This window comes from Vicugna pacos, chromosome 31 (genome assembly GCF_048564905.1).
Source record: "Vicugna pacos chromosome 31, VicPac4, whole genome shotgun sequence".
Classification (NCBI taxonomy): Eukaryota; Metazoa; Chordata; class Mammalia; order Artiodactyla; family Camelidae; genus Vicugna; species Vicugna pacos.
Window position 1 is genome coordinate 21,527,412 of NC_133017.1, and position 21,563 is coordinate 21,548,974.

Consider the following 21,563-nt stretch of genomic DNA (forward strand, 5'->3'; position numbering starts at 1 on the left):
ATTCAAGCCAAGTGGCACAAGGGACAAGCCACACTGAGGAAGCCATTACAAAGAGCCCTGCTGCCCCCAAGGACAGTATTCTTATGTTAAGAAGATTTCACCTAAATCCATGTTGCAGTTCAGTTCACAGAAAAGCCCTCAGCTGACAAAGAAACCATTCTCCATTAAACTTTGGGAAGTTTTTCTATAGAGCTGTGTAATCATTTTAAACTAACATCCGAAGGAGAAAGGCAGTTGTGCAACATAAAAGACAGCTTTGAAGTGAATGCTGCATCATGGTATGGTTACTTGCAGCATTTAAAAGCTGTAATAGGCTTTACACGCAACAATTTTGCACCCTATGATTTATAAATGGGGTTCCACTAAGAAAAAAAGGAAAAGAATACACTTGGTTTCTGCCACCTTCACTTCCCTTATAAAAAAGGCTGTTTGTCTCTCAAATGCCTTTTATGGAACTTGATTCTGCCATGCTGACAGCACTAAAAGACCAAAACAACGTACTCTGCTATGAAAATGGCTGAGTAAGAGAGCAGATTATGACGGCCAAGCAGATCACCTTAAGAAAGGAAGCCAACACCCAGTTATCTGAGAACCCAAATTTGCAGTTTGAAACAATCACAACCATAAATAAACTTCTCTGCTATATTATCATTTCCTTAAAACCTCGTTTTTAAAGTAGGTTTATGCAGGGGGAAAAATCCTATAACAGCTTAATACTCTCGTTAAGAGTGTTAAACCACATCTCTAACAATCTAAATTGGAATGGTACCATCCACTGGGATCATATTTTTTCTTACAAATTCAATAATTTTTTTTTTAACCACATAGCAAATGTGGTCAAACAAGTGACTTCTAAAGGTCAGAAAGTAACAGCCTATAGGTTAAGTATTAAGTCAAAATGTGAGAGCGGTATCGCCTTCCACTTCATTTAGTCCTGGTTTCCAAGAGCTATTTGCTTTATTATTTAAGTTATACTATAGATGGATACTGCTGGGCCAGCGTGCATTTATTAATTCAATTTTGTTATTCATATCAATTTGGTACAAGATCCAAACTTTAGAGTATTGGGGGTATTTTATGTACAATCACAACAGGATATTAAAAGTGCCATTAAATACATACAGAGCAAAGAAAGTGATCAGACATACAGCTGCCAACTACCCGAGGCCACTGGTCAGCAAGCTTCATTACTGTGTTCTGCCATGACTAAATAAAAAGAATCTCAGGTTCACGATATACACTTGTTTTATTAATAGGCTAACCAAATAAATGCAACTGGCCTGGTGAGTATTCAAGGAACTTCAGGAATCTTAGGGTTTCCTCTTCTCTTTTTATGTTACCAGTCATTACCATTTCCATGGCTGATAGGAACTGCAGTCACAAACAGAATCTAGTTTGCTTAAGAGAATGAAAAGACCAGCCACAGACTGGGAGAAAATCTTTGCAAAACATGTATCTGAGAAAATACTGGTACCCAAAATATACAAAGAACTCCCAAAACCCTACAGTAAAAAACCCAATTAAAATTTTGGCAAAATATCTGAGCAGACACCTCACCAAAGAAGACACACAGATGGTAAATAAGCGTATGAAAAGATGCTTAACATGGTATGTTATCAGGGAAATGCAAATTAAAACAACAGGGAGGGTCTATTACATACCTATTAGAATGGCTGAAAACCAAAACACTGAAAACACCAACTGCTGGTGAGGACGCAGAGCAACAGGAACCCTCACTGGTTGCTGATGGGAATGCAAAATGGTACAGCCACTTCGGATGACGGTTTGGCAGTTTCTTATAGAACGAAACATACTCTTACCATACCATCCAGCACTTGCGCTGTTTGGTTATTTACCCAAATGGGCTGAAAACTAACGTCTACACAAAAACCTGCTCATGAGTGTTCACAGCAAGTTTATTCAGAATTGCCAACACATGGAAGCAACCAAGATGTCCTTCAATAGATGCAGGGAAAAACAGTGTACATCCAGAAAATGGGGTATTCTTCATTGCTGAAAAGAAATAAGCTATCAAGCTTCAAAAAGACATGGAGGAAACTTAAATGCATATTACTAAGTGAAAGAAGCCAATCTGAGAAGGCTACATACTGTATCGATTCCGACTATTCTGGAAAAGGCAAAACTACAGACAGTAAAAAGAACAGTGGCTGCCAAGTTTGGGGAGGGGAGCAAGGGATGAAGAGCAGGCAGAGTCCAACGGATGTTTACGGCAGTGAAACTACTCTGTATGCTAGTGTAATAATGGACACATGCCATTATACATTTGTCAAAACCCACAGAACGTACAACACAGAGTATACTTTAGTTAACAATACTGTATCAATACTGGCTCATCAATTATAACATGCCACAGTAATGAAAGATGTTAGTAACAGCGGAAACTGTATGTGAGGATAAGGAGGTATATGGGAACTCTGTATTTTCCACTCAATTTTTCTGTAAACTGAAAACTGATCCAAAAAATAAAATATATTAAAAAATAGAGTCTCGTAAAAATAAATCTAATTTGTCAACTTAAAAAAAGTCCTACTTTTCTTCCCCAAATTTTATTTTAATATTGTCTACAGTTCACTAACCAATGTTCTATAATAAAACATGCCATTTCACCTCCTACTTTTCACCTTGCTGGTCCACTTGACAGGGGAATAAAATGGTTAAAATCTCTAGTTTAATACATAGCTATTATAACACTGTCAGTCATATTCAAAGATGGTCAAACTGACGGTGGTTCTCTGCAGGTCTAAATTAGGATCCACACTGTATCTATCTGGTATAAAATATTATTATGCTAGAGGATCTATACAGGAAGAATCTTCAAAAGATAGACTTACAAGGTTATTTCAAAGTCATGCTCATATTTAAATAACTTACTGTTACTCTTGTAAGAAATCATTCCTCAACACCCCAAATATGTCTATATGGGAAAGGGCAGCAAAATGTAAGCTGCTTTGCCTGTGGGTCTTCTATTTCATGTAGCATCTCTGGTTATCCCCTCCTGCCAAAAATTTTTAATACTATTCTGGCCACTGACAATTGAAAATATCATCTCTGTAAGTTTCTGCAGCTTAACCAGGCATTTTCTCCATTTTTTAAAAAAAACACAACACCCACTTCACCTGAAGAGCAGAGTTTACAGTAAATTTTAGCAGATTTGCTGCCACATATGCAACTAACAAAATATGCAACAACAATAAAAAAGTAGTGTATGCAATGTAGAAACAGACTTCTTTTTGTTTTAGACCCATTCACCCCTCTGGACTCTGAAATATTTTAGGGAACGGCTGTGAATTAAGTTAAAAACAAACCTACCTGCCTAATACGTTTGGTTTCCCCCCCCCCCCAAACTGCTGTTGAGATGTCTCTATCAGCCTGATTTTTATCTGGTGATGTTTTCTTTCTGAGAGTTTGTACCTTTACTACATATGCTTAGGTATGATTTTTAAAAATCTATCTTTTTTATATGCAAAGCACCTTTAACTTGTTCTAGAAAATTCTCAGCCAACATTCTTCAAATACTTGTCTCTCCTCCATTCTCTCTTTCTAGGTTCGCTGAACAGTCTGTCACGTGTCTCTTGACCTTTCACACTTCATGCTCTTCCTGACCTTGTTTCTCTACGCTGGATTCTGAACAACCTTTGCGGATTTTCCTCTTCCTCACTGTCTAATATGCTAACCTACTCACTGGGTTTAAAATTTCAAAGATTGTACTTTTAGATTATATTCTATTTGATTTTTTTTCAAATGTGCCTCATTATTTTTGATGGTGACTTTTTGCTCTTTTATTCCTTTAAAAATTCATTATTTTGTTAAGCATTTCATACATAGTTCAGTTAATTTTTAATTCTGCACCTGATGATTTCCCAGTATCAGGAGTACCTGCGGTGTATATGTGAGGAGGGACAATGGAGTAACCTAAATCTCCTCAATCTCATTTATGGCGGCCTTTCCCATGCTGGGGACAATATAAACTCACAACTGAGTGATAGGAAAATTCTGTGGAAATCCCGAATACCTACATTTCCCTGTTTCTACCAGTGGCCAGGGAGTGCTAACAACTCCAGTTGCTTTCCAAGGCCCTGGATTGATGGTGAAGCTGCAGCTTTAGATGCCTACTTTTGCAGCAGGCACAAGTGTTCAGCTTTGGCATTTGACCCTAGAATGACTTCTGCTTTACTACTCACTCCCCACTCTCCAGCTAGAGTGGGTTCATTTAAATTAATCAATGGGGGTGGAGGACTTGGAGCTTTCCCTCATTTTTTGCAAGCTTCTCAATGCTTATTCAAATTCAATAGGATCCACTCACGGAACTCTGTCTTCCTACTCAGTTTTGCTCCCAAGGGATTTCCCTTACTTTTGGGGGGTTAGATTAAGTATGTATTTGAAAGGAATTATTTTAATGCTTTACGAAGCATTTCTCAGTGTTACCGAGAAGAATTTTCAAGTAATGTACTCTGCCATACTGCTAGAAACGCCAGAAGTCCTCCTCTTCAACTCTGTTGTTAAACTAGATTTTCCCCATTTTATAGCCACGCAGTTTTTTTATACCTACATGTAGGATCTTGCATTTATCCATATAAACTTGTCCTGTCAGACTTGGAGAATTTTCCTAGTCTATTGAGATCTACTATCAAACAACCCACCCCTTCACCTTGTGTGAGCAGCACATTAAACTTTACTCCAGCAGTTAATTGTTTATATGATCTTTTCTTTTACTACCCTTGAGATTAAAGGATAGGATATATATTAGTTATTTTGATTTTTGAGAGCAGGTTGGAATATATAACTCACAGGAGATATTTGATAAATGCATAAGGAATGCATGTCCTTATCTAAGATGCTGATAAAAATATTGTACGGATAAGCCCACGGTCACAGCATCAGCACACTTGGGTACGGTCACTCAACTAGTTACTCAATGATTCAACAAATATTTGAGACTGCATTAAATTTTACATCTCAGTTAATCACCTAATGTCTATGAGGACATCCTGAAAGATTTTATCAAATGCTTTACTGAAATCCAGGTATATTCTGTCTACACAGCATTTCCCTTTTCTCCTAGCCTTACTGACTCACCCTAATCCTTCAAGAAACCATTCTGAATATTTGGATCATACTGATCTCTTTAGCACAACTTTGAACTCAGCAACACACATTTTTAAACATTAAAATATCATATTATATTATATTCTGCCCATTGACTGTTTAATGAGTTTGTAACTTATCTTCCCATGTTATTTATCACAGTGTTGAACACAGAGCAAACTGTCAATAAGTAAGTGTTTCATTATAGCAAAATGCCTTTTAAATGTGTGATATCTGGGGAGAAAATGAGAACTCTCATGTCTAGTCCCACCCTCACTGGAGGTAAAATGGGAGGAAAGAAATAGGATTTTGTATTTAGTTACCCTGAAGGGAAGGAAATAAAGGATGCTGTGTGGTTTAATAAAATTACCCACCCTTTAATGCTACCAAAGTCTGCTTTTATATCCTTACAATCTTATTTCTTCAAACAGTAGAGCAACAAACACTTATGAAGGAAATGTATTCAGTTACAGCAACCAAAAAAAGAAGGGGGCTATACATTTTGCAGATGATTTGAAGTAGAACATTTTGAAACATACTGTCAATCACTGAAGCACACTAACACTCCAGTCCTAAGTATTTTATTCAATTGATGACACCTAAAAGGAACTTCCATACATTATCAAGTACTTGATTCTTGACAAGCCTGGGAAAGCCACATCGTGTGCCAATTCTTGAAAACACAAGAAGTTGTTTCATATCTTTCTCAAAAAAATAACAAAGACGAGAGGGGGAGGGTATAGCTCAAGTGGCAGAGTGCATGCTTAGCATGCATGAGGCACTGGGTTCAATCCCCAGTACCTCCTCCAAGAATAAATAAGTAAACCAAATTATCTACCCCCACCAAAACATAAAGCAAAAAGCAAAAAACCAAACAACAAAACAAAACAAAGACAAGTGCTGAACCTAACAGCCAGCGAGCATCCACAAAATCTTCTAGGTCAGTGCTTCTCACACTACGATTCATGGACCTCTGGTGGTTACCGAGAGGTCTGTGAAATCCAAGCTGGTTTCATCATAATACTGAGACATTATCTGCCTTTTGCCACTGTACTGACATTTGCACAAATGGTGCACAAAGGCAATGCTGGATGAAACTGCTGGTGTCTTAGTACAAACCAACATAGTGGCATCAAAATGTACTAGCAGTCACTGTATTTTTCACTGTCACACACTTGTTAAAAAAAAAAAAGACAGCTTCACTTAAGAACATCCTTGATGAAGGAAGCAGAAAAATTATTATTTTTATGAAATCTCAACCTTGAGGACTCTTGAAAATATTCCATGTGACAAATGGGAAGTACATAAAACATTTCTGCTGCGTACCAGTGGGTTTTCATGTAGCAGAGTAAGGAAAGCTCAGGTAAGGTTCCACATTGCACGTTCCACATTGCAACCCATCTTCGTGAACCTACTACTTGTCAGAGAAGTATCCAAGAAGAATATCCATAATTATCTGAAAAAACTATTAAAACAGACCTCCCTTTTCCAACTACTAATCTTTGTGAGGCTGGATTTTTGTTCATACATTTCAACCAGAACAATGTATGGTAACAGGCTGAATGCAGAAGTACACATGAGAATCCAGCTGTATGCTACTAAGCAAGAAATTAAAGAGATATACCAAAAAAATACAGAACAACACTACTTTACTAAATTTTTGTGTTCTGTCATGGGACATTTTTTTCATAAAAGTGTTTATAACTCAAACAATTCAATAGCAAAAACCCCAAACAATCCAATTTAAAAATGGGCAGAGGACTTGAATAGACATTTTTTCCAAAGAAAATATATAGATGGCCAAAAGACACACGAAAAAAATGCTCAACATCATTAATTACCAGTGAAATGAAAAATCAAAACCACAATGAGATATCTATCACCTTACACCTGTTAGAATGTCTTTTATCAAAAAGACAAAAAACAGCAATTGAGATTGTAGAGAGGATAAGGAGAAAGGGGAACCCTTGTGCACTGCTGATAAAGAATGTAAACTGGTACAACCACTATGGAAAACAGTAAGGAAGCTCCTTAAAAAATTAAAAACAGAACTACCATATGATCAGCAATTCCACTTCTGGGTGTTTATCTGAAGAAAACAAAAGCACTAACTGCCCCCCTCCAAAAAAATGCACCTTCATGTTCACTGCAGCATTATTCACAAAATGTGACACACACACACACACAAGAATACTACTCAGCCATGAAAAAGAAAGGACTTGCTATTTGAGACAACATGGATGGACTTGGGGGCATTATCCTGGGTAAAATAAGTCAGACAGAGAAAGACAAATACCATATCATCTCACTTATATGTAGACTCTAAAACAGAGAAATAAGGAAAGAAAAAAATACTAAGCTCATAGATACAGAGAATATACTGGTGAAAATGGGTGAAGGGAGTCAAAAGGCACAAACTTCCAGTCATAAAATAAATAAGTCAGGAGAATGTAACGTATGGCATGACAACTACAGTTAATAATAATGTATTGCCTATTTGGAAGTTGCTAACAGAGATCTCAAAAGTTCTCATCACAAGAAAAAGAAACTCTGTAGCTGTGTATGATGACAGATGTTAACTACGCTTACTGTGGAGATCATTTTACAATATACACAATACATGATTATATTGTACACTTGCAACTAATATATGTCAATTATACCTTAATAAACATTTAAAATGTTTATGAGTTATGATTAGTGTATAAATGAATTAAACACATATTCTAAAATGAAAAAAAAATTTCTAATTGGGTAAATGTTAGAGCTATAAATCACATAAATAGAAGCTCTTTGTAGTTCTCAATAACATCAGTGCAAAAGGGTCCTGAGACCAAATGTTTGACAACTGCTCCTGCAGTTGATAAAAAATATCACTTTGAGAAGCTCTGGTTCCACTTTACACAAGCGGGGCTTAGAAACTACCCAATTTATCTTATTTATCAAGAAATACTTAGGAGTACTATTCACTACATCTTCTCCAACACTGCAAGGTACAACCTAATGAATTATTCTAAGGTGAACACCAGTCAAGTTCAGAAACAGAAGTCTGCCACCCACCCCAGAAGCCCCACCCAGTCACAGCCCCTTCCTCCTCTTGCTGTGTGTAACCGTCACCCTGCTTTTACACTAACCACTCCCTTGCCATTTTCCTTTTACTGTGTGCTTCCCTAGACATGACAGTTTAGTTTTGCCTGTTTAAAAAAAATTGGTGTCTTTTACTAGGAATTGACTTACCATACGACCCAGGAATCCCGCTCCTGGGCATATATCCAGAAGGAATCCTACTTCGAAAAGACACCTGCACCCCAATGTTCATAGCAGCACTATTCACAATAGCCAAGACATGGAAACAGCTTAAATGTCCATCAACAGATGACTGGATAAAGAAGATGTGGTATATTTATACAATGGAATACTACTCAGCCATAAAAACTGACAACATAATGCCATTTGCAGCAACATAGATGTTCCTGGAGAATGTCATTCTAAGTGAAGTAAGCCAGAAAGAGAAAGAAAAATACCATGTGAGATCACTCATATGTGGAATCTTAAAAACAGAAACAAGAACCATAAATACAAAACAGAAACAGACTCAAAGACATAGAATACAAACTTGTGGTTGCCAAGAGGGGGTGGGTGGGAAGGGAAAGACTGGGAGTTCAAAATTTGTAGATACTGACAGGCATATGTAGAATAGATAAACAAGATTATACTGTATAGCACAGGGAAATATACACAAAATCTTGTGGTAGCTCACAGCGAAAAAAATGCGACAATGAATATATGCATGTTCATGTATAACTGAAAAATTGTGCTCTACACTGGAATTTGATACTACATTGTAAAATGACTGTAACTCAATAAAAAAATGTTTACAAAAAATTTGGTGTCTTTTAGGTTCTTTTAATCCTTAGGGTTCTCCACCATCCCTTTCACTCACGTGTAATGCATCTATTGAAGAACCCAGGCTGTTGCACCTCTGGCGTTTCCCAGGTTTGGGTTTTGCTGACTGCATTTTCTTGGTGCAGTTCAGCATCTTCCTGATTCTTGGTATTTCCTAAAAACCGACAGATGGATCCAGAGATTGGATTAGACTCAGGTTCTGCCCCCCTCTGGCAAGACTACAGGAGGCACATAAAGCCTGATTGTGTCCCTTGGTGATGTTAGGAGCCACTGTTGCTTACTGCCACTGTCAGAAGGGATTATAAAACGGTGATACTTTAATTTCTGTAATTTCTTTTTCATGTATTATTTGGAATACATTTATAAAGTGATTCTACCCCTCATCTACTATTTGGTTATCTACCGGCTCAGTTCACTTAGAAAAGGCAGGGGTAATACTGGATTCTTTTCCTTTTACCAGTTTTCAAGATAATGAATTGGGTTTCCTTATCACCCTCTGAAGGTGACCAATGATTATTACTTTTAAAATACCACCAAGAATGAAGGGATTTAAACGTATTTGATTAATTTCTCTGCCAAATTATCAGACAGCACATTTTGGCCATCAAAGGCTAGATTTAACTACAGATTGAGCTGTGTAAAGATCAGCTTCACACCTGAAAACGTCCACCTCCATAAGCAGAGACATTTTAGTGATGGGAAAGGCTGATAACTAATTAGTTCTCAAATCTAACATCAAATTCAGGACAGATTTAAAAATATGATTTTCTTAACACATGTGCTGAGTTAATAAGTTCAGGTAAAATTAAAAAGACTAGGAAATGTTTGCTAATTACATTAAAAAAATTCTTCAATGACTTCTTGGTTTTCAGAGTAAAATTAAATGTCATTATCTTAGCTCATAAGGAATGTCATGACTTGGTCTCTTTAGCCTCATCTTCTGCCACTCCGTCACACTTACCTTCTAATCTTTTTGGACAGTATAAATTTAAAAAAAAAGTCTGTTTTGATGATGCTGTTTTCCTGATACAATGTTAAAAATCATTCATAAATAGAGATAGTTCATTTTACAATTATTTTATAAGAATCTGACTCAATTAACTTTGGCATAAAAATATGACTCAATTGTTGGGAATAATGTCTCTAAAGCAAATTTTAAAATCTGAAAATAAGTTACTTGCTTGAAAATCATGAGCGTGTTCTATAGGGAAAAACCTAAGTCTACTAACTTTTAATCCACAAAGAATATATAAGGGACAAAATAAAAATAGAAAGAGCTAAAAATGAAATTACTTCATTTCATTATCGATTTGAAATTTCCAAAAGGAGGAAGTATTTTTCAGGTTCCCAGTGAAAAAAGAATTATGTTTTCACCAAAATGAGATACGAGTAAGACTTTTCCAAAAAGATATTTTCACACTGCAGGGCAATTATCTTAAAAATGGTAAAGTATAGTAAGAAATTTAAAACATCCATGCTCTTCATTAAGTACACACAAGACCTCAGCAATTTTAACAGTATTCCTCAATCTGGGATCCTCAGACATGGTCGTAGGGTTTCACAAGTTGTCTATGAGAACTTTAATGATGTGTTTTCCTTTCTATGATTGTTTTTAAAAATAATACAAGCATATTTTGGATCATCTGGCTAATCACCTTCGTATCAAGTACTGTGTCATAATGTTGGTGCTCACACACCTGTCTAGGGACACACTCATGACAAGAAGTTATATTTAACAGTTGAGGGCTAATAAAAAAGGAGCAGAGGTGGACTTAACATGTAAATAATGCATTCTACCAACTGAAGGCCAAGTTACAGTATAAATGAATGTCTCCCAGGCCTCTGCAGAAAAATGGAGGGAGAATTGGGTCATCACAGGGCACAAAATAATACTGGCATGCCGAACTCAAACAGAACTTACAGACACTTCTTCATGGGTGTGCGTTTCTTCCTAGGGTGATGAAAATGTCCGGAATTAGACACAGCTGATGGTTGCACAACACTGTGAATATACTGGAAGCCAATGAATTATATACTTTAAAAACGGTGAATTTTATATTATGTGAATTTTACCTCAAAAGAAAGGAAAAAAAAAGAACTTATAGCACAGGAGTCAGTATTAGATTATCATCACCAAGCATATTAAAGGTATGCTGCCATTTTAAATGTAATTGGTTTAAGGTTTGTTTTAAATTTGTAAAAATAATTTAGAGTTGCTTAAGAGTGGCAATCCTGTGAAATTTACGTCTAGTTTTATGTTTATTAATAATCTGTTACATTAAGACCAAAATATTCTAAATCAATACTGGGGAATCTATGAGACAACATTTGCCCTTTTAAAAAGGACTATAATATTAAGAAAATTTTAGAAAAACTGTTACATAAGACTCACTACCCATACCTCACCTCTCTGAAGTATTAGTAATAAAAGTTTAGTAACGATAGGAACTTTATACAAATTTTCTATCTTCTTTATAAATTACCTTTCAAGCTTCTCGTTTATCCATATAAAATCTCTACCTGCAAAAACTGAGTATCAATTTGAACATAGAAGCTGCTCAACAAATACACATTACTTTAAAAAGACGAACAAAGATCCCAAGAATCAGGCCCTGAGAAGCAGAAATGCAGGTTTCTGAGTTGGTCCAGGGTACTTCCGTTTCTGCTTGATCCTCTACAATTAACCAGAGTTACGAGTCAATAACTTCCAGTGATTTTAGTGCGTCTTTTAGTAATTAAAATTAAACTCAAAAAAGGACCTTCCCTGTTCTGACAACCAAGAGGCTGTTTCAGATGGGGACCCTGCCGTGAAAGGAACAGTGACGGGACTAGGAAGGAGAGAGCTGAGAGCTACTTCAGAATGCTAAGGAACTGGACAAGCACAGCTTGAAAAGTGTACGCAGCCCAGCTCCTGTGGAGCCAGGCAGTTACAGGTCTTCCCAATTACATGACTACTAAGAGGTTTAATCCTGGTGGTAGAGAGATCAAAAGCACTTTGGCCCGATGCAACAAATCATGATGTTTTAAATAGCAAATCAATAGTTTGATGACTCAAGTGTATTCTGGAAATACTAATGACTCAAGTGTATTCTGGAAATACATTTAATAGGCCCAAATAAGATTCATTCATTCAACCAACATGAATTTGTGCATGTTTCATAGTGGTAATTTATCATCTACAAATAATTATATATAGATGTTAGTTGAAAATTTCTCTAGCCGTATTGAAAATTCCAGAAGATATGTAAGCTTGAAATTTTTTGAGCTCTTATTGTGCTAGGCATTTAAAAAATATAGTACAATTTTGAAACTCAGATTTTTAAATTAAAAAAATACATTTTAATGCTATACTGAGTCCTATTTTACATATTTAAAAAATTGGAGGAAAATACAACAAAATGTTAACAGTGTTTATCTCTAAATTGTGGGACTACAGATGACCTAATTTTTTCTTCTTCATATATTTCTGGTTTTTTATTACCTTGAAATTGAAAATTTTAATTTTTTTCTCGGAAAATTACTCCTTTGTTTTTAAAGTATGATTTAAAAACTGAAATGTAGTTGATTTACAACACTGCGTTAGTTTCAGGTGTACAGCATAGTGATTCAGTATGTCTGCAGATCATATTCCGTCACAAAGGTTATTGCAATATAATGCGTATAATTCCCTGTGCTATACAGTGTATCCTTGTTGCCTATCTATTTTATGTACAGTAGTTTGTATCTGTCTGTCTCATATCCTTAATTGTCCCTCCCCGCTTTCCTCTCCCCTTTTGTAACCACAAGCTTGTTTTCTGTACCTGTGAGTCTGTTTCTGTTTTGCATATACATTCATTTGTATTATTTTTTAGATTCCGTGTGTAAGTGATATCACATAGTACTGTCTTTCTGTCTGACTTATTTCACTAAGCCGAGTATTCTTCAGGTCCACCCATGTCACTGAAATGGCAGAATATCACTTTTTTTCATGGTTGGAAACTCACAGGTTTGATTAGTCACAGCCTGACTCTACCAAGAGAGCGACCCAAAGGTTGGCTACAGAGTAAGTTTTCTATTTGGCTGAGGCTGGAAGCAGTAGCAAGGCACTTCTGTAGGTAGCGAGTAGCCTAGTTAACCACTTGACTTCACCTCTTAACTCTCATTTCATCCTCACAATCACCCAATATGAAGTAGATATTGTCCCTCATTTTCAAATGAAAAAACAGAAACGTCTACCTACAGAGCAATGAGTGTTTCACACTGGCTACTAATAGAGTTACATGAATAAAAGACCTTTCCAGTTTGTGAACTGCCAAGTTTAACAAAGCAAAAAGAATTTTTAAACTTAACTTATAAGAGTCCTTCAATATGCAAATGTACACCATGAATTTCTAAGAGAGAAATACAATATGTAAGTTTCCCAACTTCTAAGACCACATAATCCTCTAATGTGTGTGAAACATGTGACAGGCCAATGAGCCATGAAATATTTAGGAAATGCTGCCACGGCGGACTCACAAAATTTCAAGATTCATGGAGGTTTGGGAATTAATCTTTTGAGATTATCACAGAACACATATGATTCCGTCATCACAGTATTTTCGGTCAGGACAAGCTTCACTCTTAACCGTTCTCTGCAGAGCAGAATCCAGTGACCTGCCTGTTATAAGGACTGTACATTCTGAGACCCAAACTGCCTCTGAAACAAAGGTCAGAAATTCTTCTGCTGATTTGATCTTGTGGGCATAAAGAGAGGTCTTGGCAGAAGAAATAATTACCAGAGATCCCTAAATGACTGCTAATCAGAGTCACCTGAGGGTGCTATTAAAAAAATCAAATGGCCACAATCAAGATTTTGATCCAGTAGGTTGAGGTGGGGTTCTGGTGATTCTAACAAAGGTCAGGTTAGAGACAGATGGAAGGGGCTAGAGAGCTTGGCTTTCAGGAGGATAAAACAGAAGGGCAGATGCCTCCAGCCACCACCTCAGAGGCAATCAAGCAGCACTAAGCCATGGCCCCCGACCACAGGACTTGACAACCTCTGGAGCTTGTGTACAGTGCACGCTGGAGGCCTGTGTGACTGTAACAGTTCAGATCCGGGTCCACAACTTACTAAGTGTGTGAAACTGGGCAAGTTATTTAACCTCTCTGTGCCTGTTTCCTCATCTATAAAATGAAAATGACATCATACACCTCGTGTGGTTGTGAGGTTTACACTGATAAAACACGCAGCTCCTAGCAAAGCGCCCGGGGCGCTGTGAGAGCTCAGCATACACGGCTGTCACAGTTATTCCTGGTCAGTGCTCGACCGGTGAACTGACAACACACACAGCTCCTAGCAAAGCGCCTGGTGCACCATAAGAGCTCACAATACTCGGCTGTTAACAGTTATTCCTGGTCAGTGCTCAACGGGTGACGAGGGGTAAACCTGTTAGGAGAAAAGGCCCTATGACACTATTTCAGGGGGAACTAGTCCATAAAAGTGTTTGGGAAAAGAAAGCCCCAAAAGACAGAAAAAACGGCAGCAACTAATAAACAAGAAAATGAAATAACAAAAATGAAGCAAACTGAGTCCCTGGGGTTTGCAGAAACTGGGGAGAGAAAGAAAGATCCTGCCCATGCGTACCCCTCACAGGGACCACAGGGGCATGAGAGAGGCCTCGGGTGTAATCAGGAGGAAGTCCCAGTACCCTAGACAACAGCTCCATATAAGAAAACTAAAGCTCTGATGGTGAAAGTTTTTGCCAAAGGTTATGCTGCCATTGAAGGAATTAGATTTAGATGTGGCTTCAAATCCAGTGCCCACTAACCCATACTGCCTGAAAGAATAAATTCCTCTTAAAACCCTATCTCTGAGAAAGAAGCAAAAGGTCAAGCCATTTAGCAAAGACAAATATACATACCAATAAACACATGAGTTCCACTATCTGTATTTTGTGGGAAAATGGGAGCACTGGAAAGAGACCTAGACTCGGAGCTTAATATTAGAGTTTTAGACCTGGTTCACACTGATTGTGACTTTGAGTGCAAAGCTCAATTTGCAATTATTTTGCTCGCTCCAACGAAGCTTGCACCTTGATATAAAAATTAAAAGAGAGAGTGCATTTGAAAATACTTGGTAAGCGAAGTTCCTGCTTCCGGTCCCAGCAATATGGCAAAGTAGTTACCGTCAAACCTTCCTGACACAAACATCTAGAGCTGCTATTTTAGTAAGACAAAAATGCTTTTAAATGCATGGTTGCATTAACTAAAGAGTAGGGGGAATCAACCAGGGCCAAAAACTGAGAGAGAACTGAAAAGCAGAGAAGCAAGCATGAAAGATAAGCATGTGACTGTCCTGGTGCAGATGGGGTGGGCTGGTTTCTGGTCTCGGTAATCTAGGGGCTTACATTTTGACATCTTTGGGCCTGCACTGGGTGGGAGCTGGAAATGAGTCCCCAAGGATGCTTGATTTCATACTAGTAAATAAAATATCTCAGAAAGAAGGCAGACTAAAAAAATAATGATACTAAAATATAAGTTTAAAATCTGCCAACCGTACACGAAGACAATAAAGAAGCATGTCTATCTTAATCTGAACTCTGAGTAAAGGGAAAAAAATCTCTTAAGAATCTGTAACCAAGAACTGATTCAGAAACTAAGATACAAGTTGACTTTGGGCCAATGATACTTCTGTGCTAGGTGGAATTAAATGCAAAACCTCTCCAGTAGAGGGCACTTTCATTCCAGACCACACAAGGTTTCCACAGACAAATCTCTTAGTTTATTCCTTAATCTAAGACTGAAAACACATGAAGAGTGCAAGAATCAGCAGACCAACAGCAGAATTAAACCTCTAAGAAATTTATATATGTCAGAGATGAGTACAGATGTTGACATAATCAAGACCTTAAGAGAACAAGACACTATGAAGAAAAGAACAGGCCAACTTGAATAAAGATTAAATAAAACTTAGGAAAATGGAAAATATAAGCCAATTAAATCAAAAGCTTCAGCAGATGAGCTGAACAGCTGAATAATCACAGTTGAAGAATGAGTTAGTGAACTAAAAGAGAAATCTGTGGAAATTATACAGACTAGAAAACAAATAAAGACATGAAATATGAGTGGTTAAGACATACAGGAGACAGAACAAGAAGATACAACATACGTCTAAAAAGGTTTCCAGAAGGAAAGACAGAGAATGCAAAAGGCAATATTCAGAGACTTTTCCAGAACTGATGAAAACTCCAAATCCCCAGTTTCAGGAAATATGTATCAAACAGAATCAAAAAAAAAAAAATCAACCCACCCCACTTTGCAGTAAAACAAAGAAGAGAAGACCTTAAATAAAGTGACCACATAATTTATTTTCCAAACTGGGACACTTTTTTCTGAGACAAATGTTAAGCCAGATGTGACCTTAAGGCAATAGGAGTGAAAAATTGGGACTGTTTCAGACTATGTGTCCCAGACAAGACATAGTAATTGTACTAAAGAAATGATAAGACTGACAGCAGAATTCCCGGCAACAAAAGGTGGAAGACAACGGAATAACCTCTTCAATGGGTGAAAGAAAGTGACAACACTGTATTTCTATATCCAGCTACGCTATCTTTCAAAAGTGAGAGCTAAGAAAAAAATCACGGAGTAAATAAATTTAAAAAAACTTATGGAATAAGCATTTTAATAAATCATTTAAATCTCTAAAAATCTGGTTTGAATGCCTGCAAAGCAATCCATCATATGCTAGGGTTTGCTAATCTCTGTAGCCTCATCTCCCTTTGTTCACTAAGCTTCAACCAGGATGGTCTTTTCCAGTTCTGTGAGGGGAGGTCTTTCTGACCTCAGGGACTTAAACATGCCATTTCTTTTTGTCTGGTACACTGTCCCTTTCCTTTCCTTAACATCTCCACCCAATAATAAAAATAAGAAATCACATTCTCAAAAGATACCAGTATTCTCTCTTTTCCTCATTATCACTTATCACAAATTGTAAACACATATTTATTGGTACAATTTCTGAACATCTATCTCTGAGCAAGTACCATGGCTATTTTCTTCTCTGCTTCACCTCTAACATTTATTAGCACAGTGTCTGATCCACAGAAATGAAATACACAATTAAAAACTTTTTTCTTGTCGAAACCTATTCTTGTCTAATGAAGCTTTCTTAAATGTTTTACTTGTAATTTTTCTTTAATTGTGCTAATTACCTAACAAATTTAAGATTTTAATGGTTGGAACAGTTAAAACTCTTACATTATCTCTAAAAAACAGTAATATACAGTTAGATCTCCTCTAAAAAGAGTATAAAAGTTTAAAAAAATTTTATCATCACATTCTAAGATTCTTCTTAGTTTAAAAATTATGTGATTCTAAGCCCATTTCATTAACCTGGTAACAGTATTATTCTGATTACCATGGACATATAAGGTAATTATTGTATTCACAAGTGAAACATTCTAAATATTCAGTTGTGGGTAAACAAAAACAGTAGACTTGGTGGGAAAATGTTAAACTGGCTTTAAAATGCTTTCTTAATACAGTCACGTAAATAAAATGTAGTATTAAATACGAAGCAAGCTTCTGTTGTACATCATTAAAACGGCTGTCTGTTTAAAAACAGGAGTCAGGGCAGTATTCCAATTTTAAACAAACCTTACATGTGACTGGGGAACTCATACACAGGTGTGCCCAGATATAGCCCTGAATCCTTTGAATTAGAGGAATTTTCAAACTGTAGCACACCATCTATTAAACAGTAACCATGATAAAGTCATAAAATCCAGCCAAAGGAGGAAGACATTTCAATTTGTGTTCTAAAACCTCAGAATGTCATGTACACTCGTAACCCTGGCAGTAAAGCAGTATAGTACATCACATGCCAAGTAATACTTTCTTGCCCTACAGAAATGCATCTTTGGTTCCCTAAAAGAAGTCACTGTGTATATTAAATGCACAGGACAGCCAACTCTCCTTGAATGCCCCCACTTTGTATGTTATGTCTTTATACTTTATATCACAGCTATCAAGAATGAACAGCCTGTAATTTCTGAGCTTCCCTAAGATTTAATATTCTGAGATCTTAAGACAGCATCTCCTATGGCCTATTGGCTAGCAGTCCAACTACTGTCAATAAATGTTTAAAAGTTTGTTAGTAACAGTGAAAGAAGATTTAAGGCATAAAAGAGAACAGAGAGTTTTCTTACTGGCCTAAAAATTCAGAAGAAAGCTTCTCAGCTCTCCTTATCTCTTTTCCCATGAGAAAACCCTGAACACTGCATGTACTCCTTCAGAAGACTCAGTAAAAAAAAGCTCAAGAAACTCAAAACAGAACATTAAAAGAAGTAAGATAAAGGTAATCACAAATACTTATTCTTGGAACCCTGAACTCTGATTCAGAGAAGAAGGAATTTAGAGTTCCATATTTATCCTCTGACAAAAAAAGTGAAAAAAGAATTTAAGTAAATGTCTCTTAAGAAGTTTTGGCATACATGCCCTATACATGTTGGTGTTCTGATTCTCTGGAATTCTAAATCGCTTTTCCCCTTAACAGTTTTGTAAAAATATCAATTTGCCTTTTAAGTTTACACTATTATATGATTTACGAAAAATGTTTTCCAAGAACTGGTCGAGTCAGCAAATAAGGAAGACCAGGCAGATTGCGAAACAGAAAATTTAGAAGAATCCTCCAGTAGAAGAAACAGGAGTTTTAAAATAAGAAGTCTACTCTGGATACCCCTTAAACACTAGTTACGATGGAGGATAAAGAAAAACTAATCTGGTTTTCCAAAAGTTAAAAATGGGATGGGGAGACAAAACAGACCAAGGGTGTAGATTTAGTTCAAGTTCAAGCAGATGTTAGTTTTCACTGCCTTAACAATAAAGGTATTCAAGAGGTACTGATGGCCAGAGTTGTCAACATTGTAAGGTTTACGCAAACTCCTTCAAACAGGACCTCTTTTTTGCATTAGACGCATGCCAATTTCACCGCCGACTGTCAGAAGGGCATCACTCCAGCCGCCGGTAACACAATCTAAGGCTGTTTCAGCAAATAAACCAGAATAAAATATCAGAGATTCACTCAACTTTTACAGTTGCTGTAAGACTTAAGAAATATGACAGGTGTATGTTGTAAGCAGCTAACATTTTACGTACTTACAACATCTGAAGGTGACTGAAATGGACTTTTACTATGAAAAGGTAAGTTCCAACCCAAGTCGGTTAACAGGTAAACAAATGCCTAGTGGATATCTCCACTCAAGTGTTTACCAGCACCTCAAAATCTGACTGACCTTACAATCTTTTCCAACACCCTGTTTATTCAATCACTCTCAACTTAGCTGCCTAGAAATGTGGGGGCCTGCCTTCTCACTTTACACATTCAACTGTCAACGAAGCCCCACAGTACAGCCTCCTTCATATCAGTCTTCTATCCTCCATGCTCACAGCTAAATTACCTTAGTTCAAGTCCCAATTATTCCTTGCACAGACTATCGCTTCGTCTTCCACTTCATCCATGTCCAGTCAATGTTCTATACCACCACCACAGGGATGTGATTATTCTGTCATTTCTACTTAAAAACCTTCAACTACACATCTACTGTCCAAATTCCTTATTAAGATGTTAACAGGCTCTTTAGGTTCTGGTCCCTTTTACCATTAGTCTCCTTTATCACCTTGCTCTTCTTTATCTCCTACACAGCTGCAGTATTTAATTGCTTTTACTTTCTTGGAATGTTCCATGAACACATATAGCTTTGCTTACGGTATTCTCTGTGCCCGGAATGCACTTATCAACCTGGAGGACACCACGTCTTTTTAGATGTCGCTTAAGCATTCACCACTTTAAGAAGCCTTTCCTGGCTCTCCAAGGGAGGACTGACACGTCTCATTACGCTCTATGCACACACGTATCACACTGCATGTATCACTCTTAGTCCTACTGGTATATATTTCTGCCTATCCAAGTCCCTGGGCACTGACGCCACACATCACCCGTTACATACCTCCTTATTTCCGAATACAAGAACATCACTACAACACCCACGTGCCGCTTTCTCAGTGTTGGCTGGGGTATTGGTTTTCTTACTTCAGCAAAACGTTTATTTCTAGGGTAGGTTATACTGACATGACTAATCAATCACCAAAAACTTACAAAACACGTCCATTTATGTTAAAGAACAAAATAATGCATTCACTACCGTAATTACAAATTTTTTCTTTTGCCAAAGAGTAGGATGACTATTTTATATTTGACTGCCACTTCATTATTTAGAATCAGTTATGCCTACTCCCAAGAGTTGAATCACAAAAAGTTTTTGCTGAGATGAAGGAAAGCCTTTAAATACAATCTTAAAATAGGCCACCTCAACCATTTTAATTTAGAATATTTCTGGGTTATTTTCAAAGCTAATATTATAATTACGAAGAACTTTAAGGTCAATAATATTTTAAAATTATTAGCTGAAGGGAACCAGAATTGTTGGTATATCAAGACTTAGCTCCTGGAATAAGCGATCTTATGGCTTAATACCTTCTTCAATATTCTCCTTCCGTTCTTACCTGTAAAACAGTTACATACACATGGAAATTTTAGAAGGACTGTTTTTGCAAAGTGCTTTGGGGGAGAATACATTTAGGGTACTTTTTTAAAGTCTCTAAAACACTATTTATTATCAGTAAAATTCTAATTTCTTTCATGAGTTGACTGCTCCCTCTCACTCCCCTGGTTAAGAGAACAAACACATCATAGGCTCATAGCACGGACATATTAAGTAATTTTAAATAAATTACTTAATATATCTACTTGCATTCACACACCCGGGAGAATGAGGATTTAGCTGATTTTTATAGGCACCCAGGAAAGCAATTCTATAAAACCTACGTTCTATTTCTGCACCCAACACCTTTGGTTCTGTGGCGTTTCTCTTATTCTAGAGTAGCACCGTCCAACAGAAATTTCCATGATAGTGGAAAGATGTTATATCTGTATACGGTGGTCATGATGTGACTATCGGGCACTTGAAATGCGGTCAGCTGACTGAAGAACTTAATTTTTAATTTAATTTAAATCAATTTACTCTAAATTAAAATAGCATGTGGCATGGGGCTAGTGGTTACCATTTCGGACAGTGCAGCAGAAATGCCAGTCAACAAAATGTACCCAGTCTGATCTGGTTTCTGTCCAACTGGGCTTAGCTTAGAACCATACTGGGCTAGCCTTCCTCCACCCAGAAGTCAGGCAACAGATCTGAGGGGACATACCCCCAGGAGTCTGCAAACTTTTTCTTTAGAAGGCCGGACAGTAAATATTTTAGGCTCTGTGAGCCAGCAGGCTGTAACTATTCAGCTCTGCCACGGCTGCACAGAACAGTCGCAGACAGTGTGCAAAGGGGCTCACGTGGCTGTGTTCCAATAAAACTCTTATTTATCAACACTGAAATTGGAATTTCATGTAATTAACATGTGTCATGGAATATTATTCTTTTAGATTTTTTCAACCATTTAAAAATGTAAAAACTTCTCAGTTTTCAGATCATACAAAAGCAAGCTGTGGGGCCAAACCACTAGCCTGGTTTGCAAACCTC

At 37.0% G+C, this 21,563-nt stretch overlaps 1 protein-coding gene across 3 annotated transcripts in view; it reads right to left on the minus strand.

Moving 5' to 3' along the window:
* Window positions 1-21,563, minus strand: part of XPO7 (exportin 7) — a 73,075-nt gene that overhangs the window by 42,897 nt on the left and 8,615 nt on the right. The window contains exon 1 of one of the 3 annotated variants that reach the window (XM_072952717.1): window positions 9,050-9,166. The exons of the other annotated variants lie outside the window; for them this stretch is intronic. Within the exon in view, the coding sequence (XP_072808818.1) occupies window positions 9,050-9,145 (96 nt within the window). The 5' untranslated portion in view covers window positions 9,146-9,166. Of the gene's footprint in view, window positions 1-9,049; window positions 9,167-21,563 lie in introns of those variants that run through there. 3 annotated transcript variants of the gene reach the window in all.